Genomic DNA, 12,752 nt, shown 5'->3' on the forward strand with positions numbered 1-12,752 from the left:
TCTCACTATTGTTTTGGTTTTTTACTTATTTTTTGCACTATTTATCACTTTTACATTTTTCTCCATGCCGACACTGCCAGCACAATTGTATCAGTTGCTGCATTTGCACAGCAGGTACATGACCCAGCACTCTCATCATCATTTAATGAGAATTAGCTATATATCCAATATTCTTCTCACTTCCTTTGGCATTCACTTCTATGCACCTACATTAGTGATCACTTAATGTATATTTTACACTGATCTTATTTCACACAACACAACATGTTCAGCTTCCCCTCCTCCTCCTCCTTCCAGTTTTCATGCATCATTATCACCTCAGCACTCTAACTATGTGTCCACCACAAATATCATCACTCTTAATAATTTTTATTATTATTAATAAATTTTATTCTTCTTTCCATGCTTGTCACTCCATCACTAATAGAGTTTCACACACTCGCAGCTCTTCTTATGAACACCAACAACCATTAGACCAAGTATTTTTTCTATTTCTATTTTGATATAATTATATTTTGTCTTTTGTCAATTTTTATTCAGATATCGGTTCATATTTTTTGCGCAATTTATTTGCACTCACCTATGTAATTTTTCTCAACCACTACCTATGCAAATTCATTCTATATATATTACATTTATTTATAGATATCTATAATTATATCACTATTTACGAATTAATCTTTTAATACACAAGATAATTATTAATAAATAAATTTAAAATAAGTTTTTCATGTCATATGTATCATAAATTTTCAGCCTGTTCTTATATTTTTTCATTTATTTATTTATTATTTCTCATAAATTATCTTTGGCATTTTTCTGTCTTCTTTCATTCTAATTTATATTTTATATTTTTTATTTTTACTTATTTATTTATTTATTTAGATTAATATTCATTCTTTTTATTTATTTCTATATTTTTATTTATTTTTATCAGAATTCATTCAAGTTTATTATTTTCTCTATGTTCATTATAATATGACTAGCTCTCCTTGTCTGCACGTTGTGAAGAGTAACCGCTAACATACTTCATTCATTCAATTGGCTGGCGATGGCCAAGCCAGCCCACTAGCCTCAGCTGTAATCAACACTGCATTAATCTCACATATAAATACCTGGCATCGCGCTCACCACGTTAGGCTTCAGGTGATCAAGCCCACGTGGTGAAACGCGTTCTGACTGACGCTGCTCAGGTGCTGACAGTCTCCTCAGTCCATGGGGAACTGCCAGCCGTGACTCCGATCCAGCCACCCCCAGCCGCCGCAGGTATCCTCCCCGCTCCCCGCTTCCTTCCCCAGGGTGTCTGGGACACGCTGGTGGCGCATCTCTGTCCTGCTCTGCTCGTGCATCAGGTCAGACCTAACGCCGCTCACAGCGGTCGTCCCAGCACCTCTCTTCCATTCTCCCCTTTTTTTTTCTAGCAGTGCGCCGGTCTCATCACTAATATCTCCCGTCCGCTCTTTGAAGACGGGACCTTTGTGATTGACCCCGGTACCCAGCACTGCTATCTGATCTGCTTCCTTCTCTAACCTCTTTTTCTGGTTATAAGGTAACACCTGTAATAAATCAAATTCGCTCAATGCATTTTTTGATAGGTTAATGGTGACCTTTTAAAAATTAATTATTTCTTTCTTTGGCAGCAGATATCTTCTTTATGTATGTACGCTGTGCTGCGCTTTTTTGACCAATTGTGGCTAGTGATCTAGCTTATTTGACGATCTCCATATTACACATTTAGTGTGGGCAATGTCAGTGATTCTTATCAATTAACTATTATTGGCGCTCTCATTGTCTATATTGTTGTTATTTAACTATTTTTGGCGCTCCCACTGTTTACACATATAGGCATTGTATTTGCCTTTCTATAATATATGTGTATTGGTAACATAGGGTACTGTTATTACAACCACATATTGGGTGGTAAAGCTGCTGTGAAGCTGTCATATAGATCAGCTGCCAGACAGTAACAGTATTAATACTCTTAGTGTTGTTTTGTCAGCATTTTTGTTACAGCTCTGCTACAGCAACATATTAAATGTTAAAAAACTGTTGAATGTATTGCTAGTTGCAGCTAGATAGTGATGGTATCAATCTCCATTGTCTGTCCATCAGTTCTCTGACATTACTGTACTACAGCCGCACTATATATGTTAAAAAATTGTTCCAACATCGTTAAAATATAAATTATATATACATGGTAAATGGTCGTAGAACCTTATCATATTTACTGCTAGACAGTGACTATATTGACAGCTACAAATTATATGTACATGCTTTTGTTACATTGTTTAGACGTCTATAAAAACAGTGCAATTAATTACCATATTAATGGGCTGCAATAGATTGAACTTGATATTCTCATTCTGAGCGTACATTTTTAGGAATCTGCTGCCAGATATTTAGATCTATTTGCCTATGTCAGAAATTTTACCTCAGCCCCCTTTTTTTCTAAACTCTCGCTTTCCCCCTTCCCCCCCCACCCCTTCTTTATCTAAATTTTCCTTCAATGTGCAAAGAGAGACTTCCTGGTGGCGAATTTCAGCCCTGCAATGCTTCAGTATCAGGGCTGACCTAACACCACTTACAGGAGTGTCCTCTTTTCACCTGCTATTTTTTCCATCAGTGCATCTAACTCTTCTCTCACCCCCCTTCCGCTCATCTCTATGAAGAAGGTGGGCAGCAGAAAGATTAGATTCTAACTCACTGTACTGCGCTTTTCCCAATCTTGAAAGGATACCTGCGCCAGTTATCATACTGCGATAGTTTTTACAACATACGGCTAACCATCATCTAGGGGTATACTATATGTGACTCTCTATATTATATTCTCAATATAATTAAAAATAATTTTCGAATACGTTTAGACGAATCACATATTCTGGATCTGTCATCAGCTGACCTATTATTGGTTTCAATAAACTTGCATAATTTATGCTATATGTTTATTCAAAACAACACCACTAACTGCCACTGATTTGGACACGATCATATGAGAAAATATATCAGTGGCCACCTTTTTGTTCACATGAAAATATGCTAAATATTCATTTATAATTAAACTCTACATGGCTAATTTTTGCCTCATATGACTTAATGGAGTTATTACTATTTTAGACTAATTGGAATTAAAAGTTAAGTTTTAACTCATTCATTATATATTATTCTCAATAAATCAAAAGTGTGCCTCCAAAAAGGAATCCTTGTCTGCGAACGGTTACCCACTCTTTGTGGACTACCGCTTCTCTTCCTTTTAAGTATGATTATATTGGGCCCTGTCCTACTGAAGACAAATTGAGCATAAAGCACCACTGAAAATGCAAAAGCTAGTTTGTGAGCAAATTATGCATTCAACATTGAAGGTTAATTTACCAGAGAGAATACTACTGTCTGATTGACCGCATTCAGAACCAATAATAATGATCCTCATTGGTGCCGTACTGTACCTTCCAGATCCCAGAGTGCTAAAGAGAAAGTTCCAGCAGGATACTAAAGAGGAAATCCCACATGATGTCTTATACTGTGGCCGACTGATACAATACCTGCAGCGAGAAGATGTGAAAGTATACTGAATAGGCATGAATTAAATTGAATTAGGCCTGTTTTCATTACCTAAACAAATTACTTCATTTAATGACTACAAACTAGATTATGGGGGGGGGGGGGGGGGGGGGGGGGAATGACAGTATGAAGTCTGCAGAAACCTTCATTCTGATGAGTTAATGTAATCACAATGGGCTGAATCAGAGATGCAGCGATGCCTATGTTTTACATCGTGGAGCAATTATTTGCCACTGCGCATGCCAGACCTCTGCGATCTGCGTCTATCACCCACACTCATAGCTGGATCCCATTCACAATTGCCAGACTTTCTTCGGGCAGCATCCACCTTATGGAATGCCCTTACACACACATTAAGGGGGATATTCAATCTCCCGCCGCCATTCCCGATGGGGGAAATGGTGGAGGAGCCCTAGTCAATGCGGTCTTCCTCAACAGCATTGAACAGGGATAATGGCAGAACGTGCAGGACTTCACAAGCAGTCGGGCACGTTCTGCCGTGAATGTCCGGGAATTGACAAGCTCCCAGCCGCAGCTTGCCGTTTCCCGCGGCCACGCCCCCTTCTCGGCTCTCGGCAGGTGGGACATTGAATCCCGGCTGCAAAATTTCGGTCGAGCAGACCGAGAACGGGACAGTGTCGCGGCTGTTGGGCCAGCCCGACAGTTGTGACCCTACATTGAATACCCCCCTAAGACTCCCTAAGACCCCTAAGACTATAGCCTCCAAACTTTGAAGTGTTCCCTGAAAATTCACCTCTTCAGGCAAGCCTATCATATTCCAGAACCCTCACATAACCTCCATTAGCAGTCATATCTAATTGCATCCCATTAGGACTGTCTTGCAAGCTGTATGTGTCCCTCCTATTATCCCTATAGATTGTAAGATTGCGAGCAGGGCCCTCCAGCCTCTATGTCAGGTTGTTTAATCGCAGCCCTGCGTGCAGGTCTGAATCAGGGCCATAGTTATTAGGCTAGTAATGGGAGAACAAAACACCAGAATTCCAGGTTTGTTTTATTAACCCTTTGAGTGCCAACGTTGATGTGAGAGATCCTCAAAATATCTGCTAAAAATGTCAGCGTCCCTCACAGCGCCTGTTCTTTTAGTATAAATAAATACAAATACAGCCAAGTCAATTTAAGTTTAGTTAAATAATGCACCCAAAAAAAAACAGTCGCCTTTTCGCAGACATTTTGTGGATCGCTCACAGCACCTTGGCACTCAATGGGTTTAATAAAATGGTTTGCTTGCCAATTTTCACACCTATTTTGACAAATTCCCTTGGCACCCAACGGGTTAATATGGTCACAAATAATATTTTGTACTGGATGCGACAATGTATGTTTTAGTGTACCAAGGCTATGAGTATTAGGACATTTTCACTTTGTAAATCTAAAAAATGCCTACACAGTACATACTTATCCACAGAGAATAAATTATGCCCAGCCCATGTGTTTTATAAAAAAATTTAAGGACAATTGCTATCACAATCAATATTAATTGGAAGATAGAAAATAGCTATATACTGTAGCTCAAACACAATTGATTCAGTCCACGCTCCAATGTTTCTGAAAACCGCATAGAGGCAGCTGCATGAAATCATAACCTTATAAACGAGGGACTATAAGGTGATCTCTTATTACTCATTCTGCATTTAAAACTAGATCAGGTTAAACAGTATTTTGATGATTGGTTGGGGATGTTTCACTCTCCATGTTATCACTTTTCAAGGCTTAGTACATCTCGCCAAAGACCAGAAATAATAAAATGAAAGAAGGCTGCGGTCTTAAGGTGGCAGTTGGCATAAATCAAGCAATGGATACTTAGGAATCAGACTTTTCCATGGCGACAATTCCACTAAATGGAACATTAGTTGCTCCCTACCATACAGAGTCAGAGCGCATCTCAATAATGCTGTGTGCCCTGTTATATGGCTCATGAAAATGAAGTAATTCTATCAATTATGGGTCACATATTTATTGTAACAATAGTTACATTTAACACACGCACACAAAAATCTAAAAATTGCTATTGTCTCAAGTATAATTTATCAGATCATTATCAATAAATTTGGTAAATAATCTGAAAATTAGCAGCATCATCCGCCAGCAATGGGAGGGCAATTACAAATCAATGTCTGGGACAGAGACCAGAACTGTTCAGGAATTTTCTGACTGGACACAGCTCAGATATGAGAGGTAACTCTTCCCACTGTGTTATTTTACATAATTGTCCCTCATATCTGTTATCATTAAACTAGTCTTTTAAATGTGTTGAATAGTATAAGACTGCATGCCGTATTACCATCTGCGGAGATCTAGAACCTTGCGTTGTTTAACATCATCCGCAATGAAGTGTTGTGTACATTCTCTTAATGGCTTCACCTTCCTCTCTGCTTTCTTCTTTGGGACCTGCTTATTAACCGCACCTGCAGACAAAGGATACAAGTCAGTTGAAGCATTAAACAATGTTCTTTTTATAGAAAAGATTATACATCTATGAAATAGCATGTAGGACATTGCGAAATCACATAAAGGTCAATGAGGACAGAGTTAGGCCATAGACTTCTTTCTAATCTGAATATACTGTATTAAGATACAGATTTTAGGGACTTGTTGGCAGAGATTTATAAGGACTGCCACAGTGTATTCTAACTGCTGAACTATCAAGCCAGTATGTACCTGGTCAGTGCTTATCATGTTACAAAGTCACCAAGGTGGGTAACTACAATATTGGTCAAACTGCAGTGTTAGATGCTGTGTGACGAAGATGCTTTCTGCCTACTGACTAATAGGAATACACACGTGGCTCTATATTCCCATTATTGTTTCACACCAACACAATTGCCTGCCCATTTTCCAGATATTGGGTGAATGGCTGTTGATTGTATATTTGTGTATGCAGTGCTGATGTAAGAGCAGTGCTCCTGCAACAGACAGGACCAGGAATTCACATCTAGGGCCTGATTCTGGTTCACTCGCAATAGCAAATTATATCTCTAATGGACAAAACCATGTGCGTTAGGATGGAAGGGGGGGGGGGGGGAGCAGAAGTAACAATTCCAGGTATCGACCTAGTCCCTTCCACCATTAGTGGTTGAGCTAGTGAATGTTGACCTAGACATTGTGTACCATTTATACCATAACCACAGTAGTAGTAGTGGCAGTATACCCTCACAGCCCATCTGATTGGGAGCATTTACCCGATCTGCCTGGGATCGATCTTAAATGTGTACCCAGCATAAGTATGTAACAAAAAAAATGTTATTAGAGCTAGCTTTTTCTTTTTCTTTTTTTCATCTGGCATTAGGTGCAAAAAAAAAAAAAATCACCTGATTTGGTTTTCATCTTTGTAGCCATTGTGTTAAAGTCGGACGTATCAATTTCCCAGGCAAGAGGAAGTGTCTGAAGATCATTAGATAAAGAATCCAAGCTTGCATCTTCATTATAAAGGATGTCAGAGCCACTGCTGGACTGAAGATCAATGTAATTTAACGCATTGTTTAAGGAGGGCTTCTCTTGTGAACTTAAGCTGCTGACAGTGCCGGGAGCTTTGTACAGAGATGTTGCTTGGTTCAACAAAGCGTAGTCTGAACAGATGGTATAAAATTTCTCCCTTGTGTGAGTGACCAGGCATCCCCAGGGATAATGACGGTCACGAGCAGACGCTAGGTGTCCAGAAGAAGAATCTCCAACATTGAAGGATTTCACATTTTCTTGTATATTGTCCCTCGGAGATCTTCCTCTGGACTTGTGGTCATTGCTGCCAGAACCATTCGATTCTCTGTCAGCCTCTACGTTAGGCATTGAATGAAGAGGAAAGACGGGGTATACCAAACCCTTGAAGCCAACAACTATTCCTTCAGTAAGAGAGACTAATTATTTGATCTAATAAGCTTCATAATGAGCAGAGTATCTGAAAAGAATATACAGAACATAAATTTCTCTACCATCAAAATACAAAATTGGGTACTTGTTTCCTAGCACAGCGCCACCGTTTTCAATTGTATTGATCGCGGCCGCAAAAATCGCGTCGATCGCATCGCATGCCAACCAAATCGCATGCGATGGACGCGATTTTTACATTGGAATCAATATAAAATGGTCCCTGAGACATTGATTTCAATGTAAAAAGCCCCAAAACCCCCCATTTTCATAGCAAACCCCCCTGATGGCCCTCCATTGTTAACGCCACCCCACTATTGACGCCAACCCGAAGCGTGGCGTGCACTGCGAGCCCGCGAGGGGCAGCGGTACGTGTCCTACGACCTTTTCATACCCCCACTATCCACGTCGGCGTGGAGTTGATCTTATATAGTGTGGCGAGCGCAGTGAGCCACCGAGCCCGAAGCGTGGCGAGCACATCGGTACGCGTCCTACGACCTTTTCATACCCCCACTATCCACGTCGGCGTGGAGTTGATTCTATATAGTGTGGCTAGCGCAGCGAGCCAACGAGCCCGAAGCGTGGCGAGCGAAGCAAGCCCCGCGAGGGGACGCGCATAACTTAATAGGTATACGCGTCCGCTCGCCACACTTCGCGCTCGGTGGCTCGCTGCGCTCGCCACACTATATAATATCAACTCCACGCCGACGTGGATAGTGGGGGTATGAAAAGGTCAGAGGACGCGTACCGCGGGCTCGCTGCGCTCGCCACGCTTCGGGTTGGCGTCAATAGTGAGGTGGCCTTAACAATGGGGGGGGGGGGGCATTAACCATACTTAATACCCATGAGGGGGCATATACAATGAGAAATTGCCCATATTGGCCCTTTTCCCATTGTTCCCTATTTAAAATCGCGTTGATCACGATGGTCGCATCGCGGCCCATTATAATGGCCCGCGATGGACGCGATCAATGCGATTTTCTCTTTACCGGCAATTAAAGCTGGTAATTGACAGAAAATTGCGTCGATCGCATGCCTTAAGTACCTTAACTTAAGGCATGCGATCAACCCCGACAGGCGCCGTGCTAGGAAACAAGTACCCAAAATTGTTCAAACTTAACATTTAATTCTACTTATCTCTGATAAATAGCAATAAAACAGTAGGCAATACCTACTACAGACTCGTCCTAGCCCCATACATTCAGATCCGTGCAGGCTGCAGAGTGTAAACATTTTTTGTAAAATAAATAAATAAAAAAAAAAAAACAGCGTGGGGTCCCCCCCACAGCTGTAACCAGCACCAGGCTGAAAAAGCCGGACCGGTAATTAAAAATCAGGAAACCCGACAAATAGGGGTTCCCCGATTTTTAACAACCAGCCCCAGGCTCCAGGTCCGGGGCTGTTCCCAAAATACGGGGGACAAAATGAGTAGGGGTCCCCCGTATTTTAAGAACCAGCCCCAGACCAAACCAGCCAGCAGGGTAATGCCACAGCCGGGGGGAGACTTTTTATACAAGTCCCCCCGGCCAAAGCATTAACCCTCTGACCAGTCAGCCTGGCCAGGGGCCCTGGGGGAGTGGGGACCCCCCCCCCCCAATAAAGCCCCCCCCCCCAGGACTTACTCAGCTCCTGATTGGCCGCCTAGCGGCCAATATAATCATTCTGATGAGAGGCGCGGAGGATGAAGGATCTCTGCGCCTCTCATTCTGACGCGGGGAGCTCCAGGAATCGCGGGCAGCTTGAAGAAGATGGAAGAAGCCCAGGACTACGGCGGATCAAGACTGAAGAACTTCCATGGAGGACCTGGGTGAGTAGGATTTCCTTTCACAGGTCCACCATGGATTTCTTCGGACTGGACACCGACCCCGGACACCGGAGCCAGGGACCCGGGACCCAGGGACCTACCGACGGGATCAAGATAGGTAAGTATCAGTATGTGTGTTATGTATGTATTAAAGTTTTATTTTTCTGGTGTGTCAGGCTGACTGGTCAGAGGGCTAATGCTTTGGCCGGGGGGACTTGTATAAAAAGTCTCCCCCCGGCTGTGGCATTACCCTGCTGGCTGGTTTGGCCTGGGGCTGGTTCTTAAAATACGGGGGACCCCTACTCATTTCGTCCCCCACATTTTGGGAACCAGCACCGGACCTGGAGCCTGGGGCTGGTTGTTAAAAATCAGGGAACCCCTATTTGTCGTGTTACCTGATTTTTAATTACCGGCCCCGGCTCTGTCAGCCTGGTGCTGGTTACAGCTGTGGGGGGGACCCCACACTGATTTTTTTTTAAATGTATTTATTTTACAGTTTTTTTAACACTAAAGCCTGCACGGATCTGACTGATCCGTGCAGGCTTCTGCCAAATACGACAGGAAAATAAGGTGTATTTTCCTGCCGTATATTCGTGGGAGTTTTACACTAATTAGCAGCCATATTTTCAACACGGCTGCTTAGTAAATCAGGAACCACCATTCTTTTGAATGGTGATTCCTGTCGAATTCAATCGATGGTGTAGTAGACATTCGTATTTGTAAATGCAAATACGAATGTCCCATCAATATGAGTACGAATACTTTTATTTTTGGCATAGTAAATGCCAAAAATACGAATACACCCCAAAAAATTGTATTTTCGTAGGAAAATAAGATTTTTTTTCTACTAAATCATCTTAGTAAATTTCCCCCTTAATGTCTGCTGATCTGCTTTGTCAGTCCCTCCATTGGTTGCCTGTATTCTACCATATTCAAACACTTCTACTCACATTCAAGGCAATTAACCTGACTACACCAACATATATCTATTTGCGTATCTCAAAATATATCCCTGCTCGACCTCTCCATTTTGCACAAGATCTGCCTCTCTCTTCCACACTCATTACTAGAACCCATTCACAATTGAAGGACTTTCTTCGGGCAGCACCCACCTTATGGAATGCCCTTCCACTTCTCTAGCCTCCAAACTTTCAAGTGTTCCCTGAAAACCCCTCTTCAGGCAAACTTATCATATTCTAGACCCTCAAATCTCATTGCATCCCATCAGGACTGTCTTGCAATCTGGTGGGACTGCCATGCTATGTAAGCTTACGAGCAGGGCCCTCCTACCTCTGTTTCGGTTTGTTACTACCCAATTTGTTTTATCACTGTTTCCTATTTTAAATGCAATGAAATTTGCTGAACTACTGTATATAAGAAACTGTAAATAAATAATAAATAATGTCCCAGACTCTGTATACTTATATTATTCATCCTTGCCATCCATATCTAGACAATAGGAGTAGAGCGCAGCACTAATGGTGCCCATACACGGTCCGTTAAACGGATCTGTTTGGGTCTTAATTAGCATGCATCGTATCGGATCGCATGCCTAGTGCATGCCTAGTGCATGCAATGCGATCCGATACGATGTTTAGCTAGTACAAAAAGTATGTGCAGCACATACTTTTTGTACCGTACTATGTGATGCGCGGGAGCACAAAACGGACGCTCCGGGAACGGACCGTCTATGGGTACCTTAAGTCTAGGGCCAATGGCGAAGGTAAACTTGGTATGTAATGATGCTGTGGGGTATATTTACTGAAGTCTCTACTTCTTAAAACCAAAACCCTAGTAAATGTATCGGTACTTCCTCATCTTTGTGGCCACTGCTTCCGCTATGGAACTTATGTAGTGCTGCTAAAGGTGCCCATATACGGTACAATTATTGTTTACAATATTGCATCTCATCGCATCGCATCGGTTTTGCAATGCAATGAGATGAGATCTAGTACAATAAGTATGTGCAGCACATACTTTTTGAGCTTTGCGATGAGAAGTATCGCATCGCACATAACAATTGTACCGTGTATGGGCACCTTAAGTATTATCGTCCGCTCGCCACGCTTTGGGCACGGTGGCTCGCTCCACTCGCCACAACTTTAATAAAGGTAGTAAATGGTGGTGTGGACCCAGGGTGGTGGCGTGATTTGTAACAGTTCCCTCGTCAAAAATCCTTATGTAGCGGAAAGGTGGCGGCTAACATAACTGGCGTAGCGGTGGCCGCAGAGATGAGGAAGTACCAATGTATCATGACTCCTTTGCAGTATAGATGATTTATTAATATTTATAGTTTAACTGCGAAACGCAAATTGAAAACATTTCAATCTGCCATCATCCTCTAGTAAATTATAAAAAAAGGGTTTTTTGGGGTTTTTTTTTTAACCAACGTGTGAGCTGCTAACCTCACATGCTGTGTGTATGCACTATGCAATGGGCTCTGTCAACATTTCTCTTGGAGTTTCCTCCTATGAATGTAGAAACGTACAATGAAGCCGTCAGCAACATCACTACAAATGCTGAAGGGAAAGCAGCACAGTGATGGAGGCCTGTGTCCCCAGCTCCAAGACAACCGAACTACAACAAAGCATCAGTAGGGATGGATGTGCAGCCAGGCAGCTGCTACAGTATGTGCCGAGGGCAGGCTAGTAACATGGCCATTGCATGCGTTTCTCCCTCCATACAGGACTTTAACCCTTATTTAAAATGAAGCTTCAATCCAGATTCAGTCCAGCTTACCTGCCCTGCAACCCTGAGGATGGCTCCAGCACAGCAGTGACAGGTGCACTGTATCCCGTGTCAGGTCAGATGGGAGTACAGCAGGGAGCAGCAGCAACGGCTGTCACCGTCCCCTCTCCGCCTACTTCTCGCTCTCGCTCCTAGGCAGGCAGCAGTGCTGCGACCCGGTGCTACTCCGCAATACAGTCATCGCCACCTGCTGTACGGAAGACTTCATCTTCAAGGTCTCATTCTCACGCATAGCAATTAGAAGCTAATGACTATAGTTTTCTAATTTCCACTTCATTCACTTTAATTTTACTTCTGTCTAATAACAGTGTGAAAAGTAAATATATACTCAGAGTATGAAGGGATATAGGAGTACTCATAGTACTTATTAGTATAACGTCATCTGCTATTGCAACCAAACAATGCAAGCAAGATGTACTGCATCCTTTATAAAGGAGCATGTAGAGAGAGGAATTAGGTACACGGACTGGAGAAAGACATATTTGCTAAATTGTGTATGCAATAACTCTGTATAGAACTGTAGACATTTTTTTAAAATGCATTTTGTCATTGTGTTTGCATCCATTTCTGAGGGCCAATGTGTTCCCATAACAGGGGACTATGTAAAAACCGGGTATGGGTTAAAACCGGACCAGGACAAGGCACCCGGACCGCCGGACTGGACATCAAAATCTGCAGTCCGAAACTTATAGCATCCGGTCCGGGGGGGTGTCCTGTCTGGGGGGCTGCCTGTGACACCTGTCACCAGGGAGAGGAGGAG

General features: G+C 42.5%; 2 protein-coding genes across 3 annotated transcripts in view; one reads left to right on the top strand and one right to left on the bottom strand.

The window, feature by feature from the left end:
• The window catches only part of BIVM (basic, immunoglobulin-like variable motif containing), a 30,550-nt gene extending 18,410 nt beyond the window's left edge, over positions 1-12,140 (bottom strand). Inside the window, exons 1-4 of one of the 2 annotated variants that reach the window (XM_083168646.1) lie at positions 11,984-12,140; positions 6,888-7,471; positions 5,861-5,984; positions 3,444-3,539 (exon numbers count right to left, since the gene is read on the bottom strand). In XM_083168646.1, the coding sequence (XP_083024772.1) occupies positions 3,444-3,539; positions 5,861-5,984; positions 6,888-7,362 (695 nt within the window). In that variant the 5' untranslated portion in view covers positions 7,363-7,471; positions 11,984-12,140. The remainder of the gene's footprint in view (positions 1-3,443; positions 3,540-5,860; positions 5,985-6,887; positions 7,472-11,983) is intronic. The other variant, XM_083168647.1, reaches the window with a different exon arrangement.
• Positions 11,870-12,752, top strand: part of POGLUT2 (protein O-glucosyltransferase 2) — a 110,353-nt gene continuing 109,470 nt past the window's right edge. The window contains exon 1 of the mRNA XM_083168649.1: positions 11,870-12,207. The gene's annotated coding sequence lies outside the window, so the exon portion shown is untranslated. The remainder of the gene's footprint in view (positions 12,208-12,752) is intronic.

Source organism: Crinia signifera, chromosome 2 (assembly GCF_055691185.1).
Source record: "Crinia signifera chromosome 2, ASM5569118v1, whole genome shotgun sequence".
NCBI classification, from domain to species: domain Eukaryota; kingdom Metazoa; phylum Chordata; class Amphibia; order Anura; family Myobatrachidae; genus Crinia; species Crinia signifera.